The 16,981-nt window shown below is 59.1% G+C and overlaps 4 protein-coding genes across 4 annotated transcripts; 3 read left to right on the top strand and 1 right to left on the bottom strand.

Moving 5' to 3' along the window:
• Nucleotides 1-893: 893 nt before the first annotated feature.
• On the top strand, nt 894-13,218 carry LOC137846213 (butyrophilin subfamily 1 member A1-like). Its single transcript, XM_068664007.1, has 10 exons — nt 894-1,139; nt 1,528-1,875; nt 2,512-2,793; nt 2,922-3,026; nt 3,905-3,928; nt 4,061-4,081; nt 4,181-4,201; nt 4,324-4,344; nt 11,941-11,973; nt 12,151-13,218. Exons 1-10 carry the CDS (start codon nt 1,040-1,042, stop codon nt 12,783-12,785), a joined length of 1,590 nt encoding a protein of 529 aa, XP_068520108.1. The 5' UTR covers nt 894-1,039; the 3' UTR covers nt 12,786-13,218.
• On the bottom strand, nt 5,596-7,915 carry LOC137846156 (HLA class II histocompatibility antigen, DM beta chain-like). Its single transcript, XM_068663859.1, has 4 exons — nt 7,899-7,915; nt 6,428-6,807; nt 6,317-6,352; nt 5,596-6,234 (listed from the first exon to the last, which is right to left on the bottom strand). The coding sequence occupies exons 1-4, from the start codon at nt 7,913-7,915 to the stop codon at nt 6,224-6,226; spliced, it is 444 nt and encodes a 147-aa protein (XP_068519960.1). The 3' UTR covers nt 5,596-6,223.
• Nucleotides 8,297-11,482, top strand: LOC137846249 (butyrophilin subfamily 3 member A2-like). The gene is made up of 5 exons (XM_068664095.1): nt 8,297-8,629; nt 9,053-9,400; nt 10,026-10,307; nt 10,437-10,541; nt 10,819-11,482. The coding sequence occupies exons 1-5, from the start codon at nt 8,530-8,532 to the stop codon at nt 11,031-11,033; spliced, it is 1,050 nt and encodes a 349-aa protein (XP_068520196.1). The 5' UTR covers nt 8,297-8,529; the 3' UTR covers nt 11,034-11,482.
• A 1,263-nt stretch (nt 13,219-14,481) lies between the features above and the next one.
• On the top strand, nt 14,482-16,906 carry CENPA (centromere protein A). The gene is made up of 4 exons (XM_068664279.1): nt 14,482-14,695; nt 14,795-14,895; nt 16,174-16,251; nt 16,691-16,906. The coding sequence occupies exons 1-4, from the start codon at nt 14,596-14,598 to the stop codon at nt 16,823-16,825; spliced, it is 414 nt and encodes a 137-aa protein (XP_068520380.1). The 5' UTR covers nt 14,482-14,595; the 3' UTR covers nt 16,826-16,906.
• Nucleotides 16,907-16,981: the final 75 nt, after the last annotated feature.

A 16,981-nucleotide genomic window follows, 5' to 3' on the forward strand; every position in this document is an offset into this window, starting at 1 on the left:
TGATGACCTCAGCCAGTTCTCTTAGTACTCTGGGATGAATCCCATCATGCCCTATAGTCTTGAACGCATCCATCTGGAGCACCAAATCCAACACAAATTCGGGGTTTGTTGGGACTTTAGTATTCCTGCAGTCGTTGTCCTCCAGCTCAGGGCACTTGGTATCCCACAGCCCAGCATCAGTGTTGAAGGCAAAGAAAGCATTAAACATCTCTGTGAAGTCGATGACCTTAGTTTGAGCATCCCTGTCAAGGAACAGACCAATGTTTTGTCTCATCCTACTTTAGCTGTTAAGATAGTTTAAAAAATTAATAATGCATTTTATTGCCCCTCACAGTACTGTCCAGCTTCAACTCAAACTGAGCTTTGGCCATATGAATTTTCTCTCTACAAAGGCAAACAGTACCTCTGTAGTCTTTCCATAATGCCTAAAATCTCTTCCAGCAGACAGAAACTTTCCTTATTCACCTAAGCTCTAGAAGAAGGTCCCTGCCCATCTGAGCCAACCTTCTGCCATGGCTGCTTTAACAGAGCCGGGAGTGGGGCTGGCACTTTGCCTTCAGCACCCTGGGCAAAGGTGGCAACTCTGGGCTCGGCACCCAGCCATGCCCCACTCCCTGTAGCCTCCGATTCTGCTCAGCTCTGCTCTGCCATCTCTACACGTTGTCCCATTGCTCACAATTTCATTCCTCTCTAGACAGGTGGAGATGAACGAGCTCAGAGAGTGGGTTTCCCTGGAGGTTTGGAGAGGCCCCTCCTGGGGACAAGCCTCTCATGCTGGCTGAAAGCCCTGGACTGGGCACCCAGCTGCACTGGGATGGTGGTGCCAGCCCTGCAGAGCTCCCCAGACATTGCCCCAGGGGCAGAGCTGTACTAGGAGGGTTATTGCAGCCAGGAACTGGGCAAAGGTTGGGAAAGTTGGGTGCAGCCCTGTGCTTTCTGCAGCTCTGCTGGGTGTTGTAAGTGATCCACCTCCTGGTGGGGCTCCCTGGGAGGAGAACCCCTGGGGGGCTGTCTGCCCCCCTGGGGACCTCTCTCTGAGATGGGGCTCCCCTGGGGCTGCGGCCACCCCAGCCTCACCGGCCATGACAGGGGCCTCCTGACTTCCCTCGTCACTCTGCTCCTCCTCCGGCTGGGCTCAGGTAGGATCCTGTGGGGCTGCTGGGGGCTCTCCCACTTGTGCATGCAGACTTGCTGCTGTGGGGCAGGGGGGACGCAAGCCCACAGCTTGGCCCCAGCTGGGTTTCACTTTCACTTGTGTTCTTTCACACAATATGGGTGCTGCCTTGGCTGCCCTCTCTGTGTCTCCTTCACCTGCCTGAATGCTGCAGAGAGGGCTTCCACTCCCAGCACACCTCCTTCTCCTGCATGTCATCCCTCTCCCTTTCCTATTTCTCTGCTAGTCTCCAGTGGGACATGGGGGACCTAGCACGCACCAACTCACGCACAGCTCACCCTTTGTCACTCACTAACCCTAAATTTACGATGGCAAAATCTCACCGCCTCTCTGTGCCCTTCTTCATTGTCCAGCCCAGCTCAGAGTGGAGGGACCAGGCCACCCTGTCACTGCCACCGTGGGGCAGGATGTCGTGCTGCCCTGCCACTTGTCCCCTCAACGCGATGCTCGCAGCTTGGATGTTAGGTGGATCCGGGACCATATCTCTGAGACAGTGCACCACTACCGCAGTGGAGAGGACCTGTACAGGGATCAAATGGAGGCATATTCTGGGAGAACAGAGTTGGCCAGAGACGGTCTCTCTGCTGGAAGACTGGACTTGCGAATCACAGGACTGAGACCCTCTGATGATGGCCTGTACGTCTGCACTGTGGAAGATGCTGATACTTATGAGGAAGCCATTGTGGAGCTGAAGGTGTCAGGTTAGTGGCTGGGGTGATGCTTCCAGGGCAGAGTTTACGTGTCCTTTGAATGTTTCAGCTGTTTCACAGCATGGAGCATGTCCATGGATGTGGAGGTAATATTTGGGGAGACAGCTCCCTGGATACTTTTGTCAGTTTTTACAGGTGTTCTTGAAGACAATAATCATAATATTGTGAGGGCACTGGGCACAGGCTGCTGAGCAGCACCTTCAGCTGTGTCAGCAATGGGACCAAACAGCACACAGGGAGAATCGCAGAGTCCTCTGAGCAGCCAGACGTCTGTTTTACTTTTGCTTTCTGTGCTGGGAGAGACCTGAGACGTTGTCAGGAAGTCTCGAGGCTTCGTGAACCAGGATGGCTTTGTGCAGAGACGCTGCCTGAAAGTCCTGGAACTTGGCACCTTGGTTTACAGGGTGATGTGGGGCCACTGGCATTGTGCAGCCCTGCTCTCTGGGTCCAGCAGTACCAGGGGTGGTTTTGTGGTGAGGGTGAGTGCATGGTCAGAGAGCATCCAGTCAGAGAGCCCCTGGGGCAGTGGTTGTCCTCGGCTATGCCTGGCATGGGAGCAGATGAGGTCTTTGCCTTGGAACTGAATCCCTCCCCAAGTCAAGCCCCAGACATGAGATCTTCCCCCAGCCACAGGTGCTGACCCCCACCTCTCCCTGGGGGGCTACGAGGCCGGAGGCGTCCGGGTGCTGTGTCAATCGGCCGGCTGGTACCCGCTGCCGCAGCTGCTGTGGAGGGATGCTCGTGGGCAGCACCTGCCCTCGGTCTCCCAGACACATTCCCAGGACCAGGAGGGGCTCTTTGAAATCGAAGGTGCCGTCATCGTGACTGGGAGTGTGGAGGGGCCCTTGTCCTGCATGGTCAGGAACAGCCGCCTCCAGCAGGAGAGGGAATTGTCCCTGCACATCTCAGGTACAAATAGCACAGCCAGGGTGAGTGTTCCTGGCCCCTGCACTTGTCCTGACCCAGGAGAACTCTGGGTCTTGCTTTTCCACCTATGGCAATGTAAATACAGCCCCTTTCCTGGTGCCTTTTCTCAGCTCCCTTCTTCCACAACGCCCAGCCCTGGATGGTGGCTCTGGCTCTGGTCCTCGTGCTTTTGGCTGTGTCCATTGGCCTCGGTGTTTATCTCTTTCGAAAGCAAGGTAAGCTGGCAGCACAGGGATGGAGCGGAGGGAGGTGTTCTGCAGGGACCCCCCTGGGTGTGGAGCGGGGCTGAGCCCTGGCCCAGGGAGGTGCGTAGGAGGAGGAAGGGAATGTTCTCCTGGGGATGCCAAAGGCCTTAGGATTGTCTTGGGCCTCTGCCTCGGGCAACGAAGGCGAGGGAGAAGGCAAGGGGCCTTGGCTGGGAGGCCAGGGAGCATGGCTGCAGCGTGGGGCTGGTGGCAAGGCACAGCCCCCCTGCACATGTTCCCACCCAGCAACCAAGCTGCTCTGCTCACCACCTGTTCCTCTGCCTTTGCTTTTCAGCAGCACAGAGCCAAGAGCTGGGAGAGTCCTTGCAGTCCCTGCCCCCAGCCCCTGGGGAAGTGGTGTCTGTGTGGGAGGGCCTGGTCTGGGTGGGCTCTGGGGGCTTGTGTGCTGGTGGCTCGGGGGTGCTGCAGGAGCAGCTGGAGCCTGGGGTAGGAGTGGGGAGTGCTGGGGCTGGGGCTGCCCTGGGCACGGGACACGGCCGGGATGGCTGAAAGGAACAGGGATCAAGGTGGGGACGGGGAGCAAGCTGTGAGGCTGCCCCGCTCTGCACTGACGCTTCTGGGACAGGGACGTCCTCCACCCGTCCCCATTCACTTCCCCTTGTGTTTTGGTGGCACGGTGCAGAGAGCTGCACAAGTGTCTGTCCTTACTGCTACAAGTCTTGCAAAAAGCTGGGCCTCCGTCTTTGTTAGTCTGGTCACTACAAGTCTGGGAGCAGGGTGGTCTGTGCCCATGCAAAAGAGCAAAATAATTTGGGGTCTACCCATGGAAGCAGCAATGGCGTGAAAGTCTCTCCACTCTGACCATTCATTTCTTTTACTTTTTATAGCAGCGAAAAAGGATGCAAAGCTGGGTAAGTCTCCTTCCCCAAAGAGAAGGCATTTGGTGTCTTCCCACAGGCATACTGCTCTCTGACCACACATTGTTTTTGTCTTTTTTTCTTTTCCTTTACTTTTACTTTTCCTTTTTCTTTTTTCTTTTCCAGTGAAACAAGCTGCAGAGATAGGTGAGGGTCCATCCCTAACCTGAAAGAATTTTCTGCATAGACAGTGGGTGAGAAGTTTTTTCCCTCTGATCATGCATTCCTTATGCTTTTCTTTTCCAGAGGAAACAGATGCAAGACTGGGTGAGTTTCTCTTCCCCACCCCCACCCCAAATGAAGGAATTGGGGGGTCTTTGATTTGTAGCAGCCATTGATGAGAAACTGACTCCTCTCATCGATTCATTGCTTTTCTATTTTGTTTGTAGATGAACAAGCTGCAGAGCTGGGTAAGTCTCACTCTCCAAACAGAAAAACAAAACAAAACAAAACAAACAGTGGCAAAGTGAGAGCTATGAGCACCACCTGTGGGCTTTGACCAGCTCTCCCCTCTTCTTCCAGCATGGAGAAAGTTTCTGCTGCCTCACTATACAGGTAGGTGTGCATTGGGTTGCCCTCTGAGGTTCTCCTCCTGCGCTTGCTGGGGCATGTTCAGGAGCCAAGAGGTGCCCCATCTCCTGCCCCGTGGGGCAGCTCCTGGCCCCGAGCTGGGGAAAGCCTGTCCAGGGCTGAGCTCTGCCCCTGATGGCCTGGCTCCTTCTGTCCCTGCAGTGAAGGTGACCCTGGATCCGGACACAGCTCATCCTGACCTTGTTGTGTCTCAGGACAACAAGAGTGTGAGACAGGAAAAGCAACAGCAGCAGGTGCCTGACACACCTGAGAGATTTGACAATCGCTCCTGCTTGCTGGGCCGTGAAGAGTTCAGAGAGGGGAGGCACTGCTGGTTGGTGGAGGGGGAGGGGGAGAGGGGAGAGTATTCTTGCTGGGCTGTGGGGGTGGCTAGGGCATCGGTGAAGAGAAAAGGGTGGATCGACATGAGCCCTAAAGAAGGGATCTGGGCTGTGCAATACTATGAGGGGCACCTCACATCTCTCACATCTCCTCCCACCCCCTTGTCCCTGTCCCCTGTCCCCACGAGGATCTGGGTCTGTCTGGACTGTACCCACGGGCAGGTGTCTTTCATCAACGCTGACAATGGGGTTGAGATCTTCACTTTCACAGCAGCCTCCTTCAACAGGGAGAGCATCCGCCCCTGGTTCTGGCTGGTGCCAGGCAGCGTCCAGCTGTGCCTCAGGGACAGCACCCCCCAGACCCTGTCCCCAGCCCTGGGGGGCTCCTGCCCTTCTCCAGACACTCCTTCATCACCTCTCCTTGGTCCTGCAGGAGCAGCACAGGAATGAGGGGCAGTGGGGCCAGGGACTGCTCTGCATTCCTCCCTGCTGCTGGAGGAGGGCTGGGATGCTGCAAGCAGGGGCCAGGCCCCTTGCAGCCCCTGGGCTCTTCCCTGCACGCAGCTCCTGTGCTGGGGCACAAGCCCTGCTGGCACCCACGGCTCTCACCCTGCCTCTGAGCCCCAGCGGGCAGCACAGGGGCTGCAGCAGCTCTCCACGCTCCTCTCCCCTCTGCTTGCAGACCCCAGGGCAAGGGATGTGGTCACTGTGTGCTGCTGGCCACTGCAGGCCACCTTTGCCTCCTAGCTTGGGGTTGATCCTTGCTCTGTGCCTGGTGCTGAGCATGAGCAGCCTGTGGGGGCTCTTTGTTCCCTCCTCTGGAGCACATCTATGCAAGATGCAGCAGCAGGACTGTGGCAAATAAAGTTTTGCACAGGAAGATGGAGTCTGGCAGTGGCATTTCTTGGGTGCTTTCTGTCCTGAGGCTTTGCTGCCTGGGAAGGCGTCTTGCAGCAGACCGTCTCCTCACACGCCTTGCCCTGCAGAGCCTTTGCCGTCCTCGTAGCCCTCCCTTGGAGGCTCTCGCACAGTTTCACGCCCTTCGTCTGCTGCGGTGCTCACAGCTGCACGAAGTGCTCGAGGCGAGGCCGCAGTAGGCCGAGCAGAGCGGGACGATCCCTTCTCTCGGCCGGCCAGCAGTGCCCTGCCTGAAGCACCCCAGGGCACGCTTGGCCCTTTGCGGTCCCATGCCATGGCCCCCTCTTACTCCTCTTGGTGAGACTCTGTAGGAGTGCATGAGCCTCTGCCATGTGCCCAGAACACTGCAGAGACACCAGTGGGGCTTGTGGAGCATCTTTATCATCAGCACCACAGCACCTGGTCTGAGATGTGGTCAACTGGGAGCCGCCAGTGCCGTGAGGTGTCCGTCTGGGGGTCCTCAGATGCTGCCTGGGGAAGGGGGGAACACACAGGGTGAGAGATGGGGTGATTTGCCCCTCGCCGATGGGGACGGGGATGGGGACACCGTTACCTGCGGGGTAGTTGTCTCCAGGGAGGGGAGTGTAACCTGCGGGGGGGAGAAGAGGAGTGAGCAGAGTCCTCATCACCCTTAACCACGGCCCCAGCTCTCCCTGGAACTCACCCAGGGCAGGAGGCCTGGCCCTGAAGCAGTAGATGCCGGCGAGAAAGAAGCCAAGTCCCAGCGCCATCAGCACGGTGGCCACCGCCACCAGTATCGTCACCTCCGGCATCAGTCCGAGACCTATGGGGACACGGCCAAGTGAGTGGCAGCAAGGAGCCAAGGCCGCCGGCCTCCGGGTGCGGTCCTGCGCCTCTCCACTCCAGTCCTCCAGGAGAGGCTCCTGCAGGCTGACGTGCTGCACTGAGCACGTGTAGGTGTCGCCTGCCACCAGGGCCACCAGCAGGGACACCTGCGTCTGGTAGGTCCAGTCGCCGTTGGGGATGGCCGAGATGGGGTTGTAGTCATCAGGCTCCACGATGTCCCCGTTTGTTGAGGGATTTCTTGAAACAGCAAAAATCCTATGGCTTGCTGTAGCTGAGCAAACCAAGCTACCAGGGCAACTATGAGAAGTTCCCATGACAGTGTTCCCACATTGCCCAATTGAGGAATACAGAAAAATATTGTTACCAGTAGCTGGCTTCAAGGACAAGGTCTATGTGACTGCTAATCACCAGGGGTTGTTTTCTTGCAGGTGGGGTTGTTTTCTTATAGTTGTTTGTCTTGAGTGCTTTTGACCAATAATCTTGTGTGAAACACTGTCCACCCCTGTTAAGTTCTCTATAAAAGTTAGGCTATTCGGGCAATAAAATGGAGCATGATCTGACTCTACTGTGTGTCTGTCGTGCTTTCGGCCGTGCTTCCTGCAACACCCGTTGTGCAGCCAGATGACGATCACCTCAGGGGGGTAGAAGCCCCAGATGTAGCAGCTGAGGCGCACGGGCACACGGGCATTCCCTGTTTCCACGGGGATGATGCGGACTTGGGGCTGCGCTGGAGCAGGGATGGGGATGGGGTCAGTGGTGGGTAAGCCCCTTTTTCCTGCTCTGTGCAATGTCCCCACGCAATGTTGTGCAATGTTCCCGTGCAATGCTCCTGTGCAATGCTCCCATGCAAAGCTCCACGCAACTTCCCCATGCCACTTCCCTATGCAACGCCCTGTGCAAGCTCTAGGCATTGTCCCGTGTGATATCACGTGTAACATCCCCATGTGATGCCCTGTGCAACGTCCTCACGCAATGCTGTGCAATGCTCCCATGCAAAGCTCCACGCAACTTCCCCATGCCACTTTCCTATGCAACGCTCTGTGCAAGCTCTAGGAAGTCACTGTCCTCCACCTCAGGGCAACTGGAGTCCCACAGCCCAGCATCAGTGTTGAAGGCAAAGAAAGCATTAAACATCTCTGTGAAGTCGATGACCCTGTTGGACCATCCCCATCAAGGAACAGACCAATGTTTTGTCTCATCCTACTTTAGCTGTTAAGATAGTTTAAAAAATTAATAATCCATTTTATTGCCCCTCACAGTACTGTCCAGCTTCAACTCAAATTGAGCTTTGGCCGTATGACTTTTCTCCCTACAAAGGCAAACAGTACCTCTGTAGTCCTTCCATAATGCCTGACCTCGCCTCCAGCAAACAGGAACTTTCCTCATCTACCTAAGCTCTAGAAGAAGGTTGCCCTGCAGCCAACCTTCTGCCATGGCTGCTTTACTGCAACCAGGAGTGGGGCTGGCACTTTGCCTTCAGCACCCTGGGCAAAGAGTGACAGCTCTGGGCTCAGCACCCAGCTGTGCCCCATTCCCTGCAGCCTCCGATCCTTTTCATCTCTTCACTGATACCTCTCCAAATTGTCCCGTTCCTTATGTTTGATTCCTCCTTGGATGGATGGAGATGAATGAGCTCAGACACTGGGTTTCCCTGGAGGTTTGGAGAGGCCCCTCCTGGGGACAAGCCCCTCGTGATGGGTGAAGGCCCTGGACTGGGCACCCAGCTGCAATGGGATGGTGGTGCCAGCCCTGCAGAGCTCCCCAGACATTCCCCTAGGGGCAGAGCTGCCCCGGGACCGTTATTTCAGCCAGGAAATGGGCAAAAGTTGAGAAAGTTGGGCGGAGCCTTGTACTTTCTGCAGCTCTGCTGGGTGCCGTGAAGGACCTCCCTCCTGGTGGGGCTCCCTGGGAGAAGAAGCCTTGGGAGGCTGCTTGTCCCCTGGGAGACCTATCTCTCAGATGGGGCTCCCCTGGGGCTGCAGCCACCCCAGCCTCGCCAGCCATGCCAGGGATCTCCTGACTTCCCTCCTCACTCTGCTCCTCCTCCGGCTGGGCTCAGGTAGGATCCTGCGAGGCTGCTGGGGGCTCTCCCCCCTGGGCCTGGCAGACGTGCTGCTGTGGGGCAGGGGAGTGGCTGTGGGAAAGCGGGGACCCGAGCCCAAAGCTTGTCCCCCGCTGAGTTTCACTTTCCCTTTGGTTCTTTCACACAATACGGGGGCTGCCTTGACTACCCTTTCTGGCTCTTCTTCACCTACCTAAATGATGCAGAGAGGGCTCCCACTCTCAGCACACCTCATTTTCCTGCACGTCCTCCCTCTCCCTCTCCTGTTTTCCTGGGTGTTTTCCCATGGGGAACATGGAACATGCTGCCGGGGATGCAGCACGCACCAACTCACACACAGCTCGCCCTTTGTCACTCACTAACCCTAAATTTACAATGGCAAAATCTTACCTCCTCTCTGTGCCCTTCTCCATTGCCCAGCCCAGCTCAGAGTGGAGGGACCAGGCCACCCTGTCACTGCCACCGTGGGGCAGGATGTCGTGCTGCCCTGCCACTTGTCCCCTCAACGCGATGCTCGCAGCTTGGACATCAGGTGGATCCGGGACCATATCTCTGAGACAGTGCACCACTACCGCAATGGACAGGACCTGTACGGGGAGCAGATGGGGGCATATGTCAGGAGGACAGAGTTGGTCAGAGATGGTCTCTCTGCTGGAATCCTGGACTTGCGAATCATGGGGCTGAGACCCTCTGATGATGGCCAGTACTTCTGCACTGTGGAAGATGCTGATGCTTATGCTGAAGCCATTGTGGAGCTGGAGGTGTCAGGTTAGTGGCTGGGGTGATGGATCCAGGGCAGAGTTTACGTGTCCTTTGAATGTTTCAGCTGTTTCACAACGTGAGGCATGCCCATGGATGTGGAGGTAATATCTGGGGAGAGAGCTGCCTGGATAGTTTTATCATTTTTCACTGGTGTCCTTGAAGACAATAATCATAATACTGTGAGGGCACTGGGCACAGGCTGCTGAGCAGCACCTTCAGCTGTGTCAGCAATGGGACCAAACAGCACACAGGGAGAATCGCAGAGTCCTCTGAGCAGCCGGACGTGCTTTACTTTTGCTTTCTGTGCTGGGAGAGACTGGATATGTTGTCAGGAAGTCTCGGGGCTTCTTGAACCAGCACGTCTTGGTGCAGAGAAGCTGCCTGGAGGTGCTGAAGCTCAGCACCTGGGTTCACAGGGTGATTTGGGGACACTGGCTTTGTGCAGCCCTGCTCTCTGTTTCTGCCGTTGCCCAGGATGGTCTGGGGGAAGAGTGGGTGAATGTAGTGGCCAGCTCCTGAGCCCGTGGGGACATGGCTGGGCTGGGCTGTGTCTGCATGGGAGCAGATGGGGTCTTTGCCTTGAAATGAATCTCTCCCCAAGTCAAGCCCCAGACACGCGCTCTTCCCCCAGCCACAGGCGCTGAACCACACCTCTCCCTGGGGGGCTACGAGGCTGGAGGCGTCCGGGTGCTGTGTCGATCGGCCGGCTGGTACCCGCTGCCGCAGCTGCTGTGGAGGGATGCTCGCGGGCAGCACCTGCCCTCGGTCTCCCAGACACATTCCCAGGACCAGGAGGGGCTCTTTGAAATCGAAGGTGCCGTCATCGTGACCGGGAGCGTGGAGGGGCCCTTGTCCTGCGTGGTCAGGAGCAGCCGCCTCCATCAGGAACGGGAATTTTCCCTGCACATTGCAGGTACAAATGGCACAGCCAGGGTGAGGTGTTCCTGGCCCATGCACTTGTCCCGACCCAGGAGAAGTCTGGGTCTTGCTTTTCTAATCCCAGGCATGTAAACACAGCCCTTTTCCTGGTGCCTTTTCTCAGCTCCCTTCTTCCACAACGCCCAGCCCTGGATGGTGGCTCTGGCTCTGGTCCTCGTGCTTTTGGCTGTGTCCATTGGCCTCGGTGTTTATCTCTTTCGAAAGCAAGGTAAGCTGGCAGCACAGGGATGGAGCAGAGGGAGGTGTTCTGCAGGGACCCCCCTGGGTGTGGAGCGGGGCTGAGCCCTGGCCCAGGGAGGTGCGTAGGAGGAGGAAGGGAATGTTCTCCTGGGGATGCCAAAGGCCTTAGGATCCTCTTGGGTGGGAGGCCAGGGAGCATGGCTGCAGTGTGGGGCTGGTGGCAAGGTGCAGCCCCCCTGCACATGTTCCCACCCAGCAACCAAGCTGCTCTGCTCACCACCTCTTCCTCCGTCTTTGCTTTTCAGCGGCACAGAGGCGAGAGCTGGGTGAGTCCTTGCAGTCCCTGCCCCCAGCCCCTGGGGAAGTGGTGTCCCTGTGTGAGGGCCTGGTCTGGGTGGGCTCTGGGGGCTTGTGTGCTGGTGGCTCGGGGGCACTGGAGGAGCAGCTGGAGCCTGGGGTGGGAGTGGGGAGTGCTGGGGCTGGGGCTGCCCTGGGCACAGGACACAGCCGGGATGGCTGAAAGGAACAGGAATCAAGATGGGGACGGGGAGCGAGCTGCGGGGCTGCCCCGCTCTGCACTGATGCATTTGGGACAGGAACATCCTCCCCATGTCCCCATTCACTTCCCCTTGTGTTTTGGTGGCACGGTGCAGAGAGTTGCACAAGTGTCTGTCCTTAATGCTACAAGTCTTGCAAAAAGCTCTGGGCCTCGGTCCTTGTTAGTCTGGTCACTACAAGTCTGGGAGCAGGATGGTCTGTGCACATGCATGAGAGCAAAAACATTTGGGTTCTAACCATGGAAGCAGCAATGTGGTGAAAGTCTCTACACTCTGACCATTCATTCCTTTTGCTTTTTATAGCAGCGAAAAAGGATGCAAAGCTGGGGAAGTCTCCTTCCCCAAAGAGAAGGCATTGGGTGTCTTCCCACAGGCATACTCCCCTTTGACCATACATTGCTTTTCTTTTTCTTTTCCTGTTCCAGTGAAACAGGCTGCAGAGATAGGTGAGTGTCCATCCCTGAACTGGGATAATTTGTGGTATTGAAATGGGATGAGAAGTTTTTTCCCTCTGATCATGCATTCCTTATGCTTTTCTTTTCCAGAGGAAAAAGATGCAAGACTGAGTGAGTCTCTCTTCCCCCCCCCCCCCCCCACAACTGAAGGAATTGGGGGGTTTTTGATTTGTAGCAGCCATTGATGAGAAACTGACTCCTCTCATCGATTCATTGCTTTTCTATTTTGTTTGTAGAAGAACAATCTGAAGAGCTGGGTGAGTGTTCCTCTGCTTGGGATCAAGGACAACACCAAGGCCATGTGTAGGGGAGGGTGGGCAGCTGGGACAGAGCAGCCCAGGGCTGGCCCCTCACCCTGCCCACACCCACTGGGCACCAGCCATGGGCTGTGACCAGATCTCCCCTCTCCTTGCAGCATGGAGAAGGTGTCTGCTGCCTAAAAACAGAGGTAGGTGTGCACTGGGTTGCCCTCTGCGGTGCTTCTCCTGCCCCTGCTGGGGTATGTTCAGGAGCCAAGAGGTGCCCCATCTCCTGCCCCGTGGGGCAGCTCCTGGCCCCGAGCTGGGGAAAGCCTGCCCAGGGCTGAGCTCTGCCCCTGATGGCCTGGCTCCTTCTGTCCCTGCAGTGAAGGTGACCCTGGATCCGGACACGGCTCATCGCCGGCTTGTTGTGTCTCAGGACAACAGCAGTGTGAGATGGGAAAGTGAACGGCAGCAGGGGCCTGACACACTGAGGAGATTTGACTCTTGGTGCTGTGTGCTGGGCCTTGAGGAGTTCAAAGATGGGACGCACTTCTGGGAGGTGGAGGTAGAAGTCAAGGAAAAGGCAGGAAAGAGTGCACGGTGGGCTGTGGGGGTGGCCAGGGCATCTGTGAAGAGGAAGGGGTGGTATGAAATAATCCCTGAAGAAGGGGTCTGGGCTATGCAGTACTATGAGGGGCAGCTCAAGTCTCTCACATCTCCTCCCACTCCCTTGTCCCTGTCCCCTATCCCCACGAGGATCTGGGTCTGTCTGGACTGTACCCACGGGCAGGTGTCTTTTATCAATGCTGACAAAGGGGTCAAGATATTCACTTTCACAGCAGCCTCCTTCAATGGGGAAAGCATCCGCCCCTGGTTCCTGTTGTGGACTCAAGGAACTAAGCTGTGCCTCAGGGACAGCACCCCGCAGACACTGTCCCCAGCCCTGGGGGGCTCCTGCCCTTCTCCAGACACTCCTGCATCACCTCTCCTTGGCCCTGCAGGAGCAGCACAGGAATGAGGGGCAGTGGGGCCAGGGGCTGCCCTGTGTTCCTCCCTGCTGCTGGAGGAGGGCTGGGATGCTGCAAGCAGGGGCCAGGCCCCTTGCAGCCCCTGGGCTCTGCCCTGCACGTGGCTCCTGTGCTGGGGCACAAGCCCTGCTGGCACCCACGGGTCTCAGCCTGCCTCTGAGCCCCAGCGGGCAGCACAGGGGCTGCAGCAGCTCTCCACGCTCCTCTCCCCTCTGCTTGCAGACCCCAGGGCAAGGGATGTGGTCACCGTGTGTTGCGGGCCATTGCAGGCCACCTCTGCCTCCTAGGTTGGGGTTGATCCATGCTCTGTGCCTGGTGCTGAGCATGAGCAGCCTGTGGGGGCTCTTTGTTCCCTCCTCTGGAGCACATCTATGCAAGATGCAGCAGCAGCAGGACTGTGTCAAATAAAGTTTTGTACGGGAAGATGGAGTCTGGCAGTGGCATTTCCTGGGTGCTTTCTGTTCTGAGGCTTTGCTGCCTGGGAAGGCGTCTTGCAGCAGGCCATCTCCTTGGTGCGTCTCCTCTGCTCTGTGCTCAACAAGCCAAGCGCTTTCAGCCGCTCCTCACACGCCTTGCCCTGCAGAGCCTTTGCCGTCCTCGTAGCCCTCCCTTGGAGGCTCTCGCACAGTTTCACGCCCTTCGTCTGCTGCGGTGCCCACAGCTGCACGTAGTGCTCTAGGCAAGGCCACAGAAGGCCGAGCAGAGCGGGACGAGAGAACTGGCCCTAAAACGGAGCCCTGGAGATCCCCACTAGTGACTGGATGCAAGCCTAATGTGACTTCATTTACTCTAATCCTTTGAGCCTGACACGTATGCCGATTGTTCACCCACCATATTTTGCATTTAAATACCACAAAGGGGCAACTGGACCATGCTGGGGTGGGCTAGAATCACACTGGGAGCAACTGGGAACTTCTTAGACCACGCTGAGGGTAACTGAGATCACGCTGGGGTCAACTGGGATGACAGTTAAGTCATCTGGGATTGACTGGGAGTGAAGTTGGAGCAACTGGGACCATGCTGGGGTCAAGCTGGGCATATCTGGGTCCATATTGTGGGTAGCTGGGACCATGGTGGGGCAAGTTGGGAGCAACTGGGACTTACTGGAGGCAACTGAGAGCACTGTGGGGTGAATAGGGAGCAACTGGGACCACAGTGCGAACAATGGGGAACCACTAGGACGTGCTGGGGACAGCTGGGAACAACTGGGACCATATTGGGGGCCAAGTGGGAGCGTTTGGGACCATGCTGGGGCCACCTGGAACCATTTTGCAGGCAGGTGGATCCTTGGTGGGGGCATCTGGGATCTACGGGGATCACACTGGAGCCAGCTTGGGGCGCCTGGGACCACACTGTGTCCTACTGGGATCAAACTGGGAGGGTAATTGGTGCCAGCTGGGACCATTTGGGGGCCAACTGGGAGCATTTGGGACCATACGGGGGCATAGTGGGGGCATAGTGGGGATCATACTGGGGCCAACTGGGAGGAACTGGGATCCACTGGGAGGACGTGGGGCCACAACCGGGGCCCCCAGAGCTGTACCGGCCCCTTGAGCCCCCAGCCAATGGAGCAGCGCCATTGCGGGGGGGGGGGGGGATGCAAATTTATGCAAATTAGCCGCGGTCCTCCGAGATACCATCGAGACGAGTCCTCCGGCGGACGCAGAGCGGCTCTGCCCCGCCGGATGTGACGTCCCCGCTTCGCGGCGGGAGCTTTGAACGGGGAGGCGGCGGCGGCGGCGGTGGCGGTGGCGGAGGGGGTCCCAGCGTGACGTCACCACGCCCCCCCCCCCCCCGGTTATGCCGCGCCCCAAGGACCGCACCCCCCGGCGCCGCGGCCCCCCCCCGGTCTCCCCCCGGCCCTCCCCGAGGCGGCCGCGGGCGCCTTCGCCCCCGCGCCGTGAGTGCGACCCCCCCCCCCACGGTGTCATCGATGACCCCCCCCCCGCTTCGTTGTGACCCCCCCACCCCCACCCCCGGTTTTCGTCTCCTCTCGCAGGGCGGCGGCGGTACCGGCCGGGCCAGCTGGCGTTGAGGGAGATCCGCAAGTATCAGAGCACCACCAACCTGCTGCTGCGCCGCCAGCCCTTCTGCCGTGTGGTGAGAGACCCCCCCCCACCGGGACACCCCCCCCCCCCAACCGGGACAACCCCCCCGGGATCCCCGAACCACCCCCCCGGGAACCCCCCCCGGGATCCCCGAACCACTCCCAGGAAGCCCAAAGCACCCCCTTGGGACCCCTGAGCCCCCCCCGGGAACCCTCCCCGGGACCCCTGAGCCCCCCCCGGGACAACTCCCCCGAATCCCCGACCCCCCCCCCTCGGGAACCCCCCCAAACCAGCCCAGGGAGACCCCCCCCGGCATCCCCAAACGACCCCCGAGAAGTCTCCTGGGACCCGCCAGTCCCCCCTGACACCCCCAAATATTCCTCGGGACCCCTCCCCAACACCCCCGAACTATCCCCGGGACCCCCTGGGACCCCCAATTCCCCCCTGACACCCCCAAAATCTTCCCTGGAAGACCCCTGAACCCCCAAACCACCCCCGGGACACCCCCGCCCTCGGGACACCCCCCGGGATCCCAGAACGACCCCCAAAAAGTCTCCCGGGACCCCCAAGCCCCCCTGACACCCCCAAATCTTCCTTGGGTCCCCCCTACCCCCCCCCGAGACCCCTGAACCACCCCTGGGACCCCCCCAGGACCCTCCTGGGACCACCCTAAACCACCCCCGGTAACCCCAACCCCCCCTGGGACCACCCTGACACCCCCAACCCCCCCTGGGACCCCCAAATCTTCCCTGGGACACCCCCGGGACCCCCAAACCCCTCCCTCCCAGCCCCCCCCTGTTGGGATCCCCCGCCCGAGTCCCCCTCCAAACCCCCCCCCACCCATGGACCCCCTCCCAGGTCCCCCCAAACCAGCCCCCCCCTGCCCCTCAGCACCTCCCCCCCTCCTCCAGACCCTCTGAGTCCCCCCTGTGCCCCCCCCCGCGTCCTTGTCCCCCCCCCCCCCCAAATGTCCTTGTCACATCCCCTGACCCCCCCCCAAGTGACGCGGTGGCCTTGTCTGAGACAGGATCCCCCCCCCCACGTCCTTGTGCCTCCCCCCCGCGTCCTTGTGCCCCCCCCATCCATGGCGCCTCATTTGTCACTGTCCCATGTCCCCCCCCCGTCCCCCCCCGCCAAAAAAAAAATATCCCTGTCCCCATGTCCCTGTGTGGTGACACCCCCAGGGCGATATCCTCATCCCTGGGGTGTCCCGGGTCCCCCCTCCATGTCCCTGTGCGCCCCCCCGCGGTGTCCCAGTGCCCCCCCACGGTGTCCCCGTGCCCCCCCCCCGTGTCCCCATGCCCCCCCCCTGCTGTCCCCCTGTCCCCAGGTGCGGGAGATCTGCCTGCTCTTCACGCGGGGGGTGGACTACCAATGGCAAGCCATGGCACTGCTGGCCCTACAAGAGGTGGGGGGACAAAGGGGGGGGCTCTAGAGGGGGTCTCACCCCCCCCCTTCAAATTTGGGTACTGGGGGGGGGGCACCTCTTGGCCATTTTGGGGGTGTCTTTCACTTTGGGGGGGGTGATGTGGGGGTCCCTAATGGGTTTGGGGGGGGTCCTGCTGCTGAGGGGGGTGTCAGGCACCCAGGAGGGTTTGGGGGGGGGCTGTAACCACCCTAAATTTGCTCCTTTCCCATGCTTTTGTGTTTTTTTTTGGGGGGGGGGTGGGTGGTTTCTGGGGTTCATTGAACGTGGGGGGGGGTTGTACCCCTTGGGTGTGCCCCTGAGGGGAGAGGGGGGACAATTCTTGCGAGGGGGCTGTATTGAAGGAGGAAGGGGGTATCCGGAGTAGGGTGGGGATATCGGGGGGGGCACCCCCTGATGCCCCCCCCCCCAAAAAAAAAAGGCGGCGGAGGCTTTCTTGGTGCGCCTGCTGGAGGACGCCTACCTGTGCTCGCTGCACGCCCGCCGGGTCACCCTGTACCCCAAGGACCTGCAGCTGGCCCGGCGCCTGCGGGGGCTGGATGGGGGGGGGATCTGAGCGTGTGTCTCCCCCCACCCCCCCACCCCATAGACCCCCCCCTCCCTCTTTAATAAAGGAACAATCCCCCTTTTTTCATAACCCGCTTCCCCCCCCCGTCTTAAATGGGTGGCTGGGTCCTGCTCAAGGGCACCTGGGGGGGGGGGGGGGGGCACC

Source organism: Anas acuta, chromosome 31, assembly GCF_963932015.1.
Source record: "Anas acuta chromosome 31, bAnaAcu1.1, whole genome shotgun sequence".
Taxonomy (NCBI): Eukaryota; Metazoa; Chordata; class Aves; order Anseriformes; family Anatidae; genus Anas; species Anas acuta.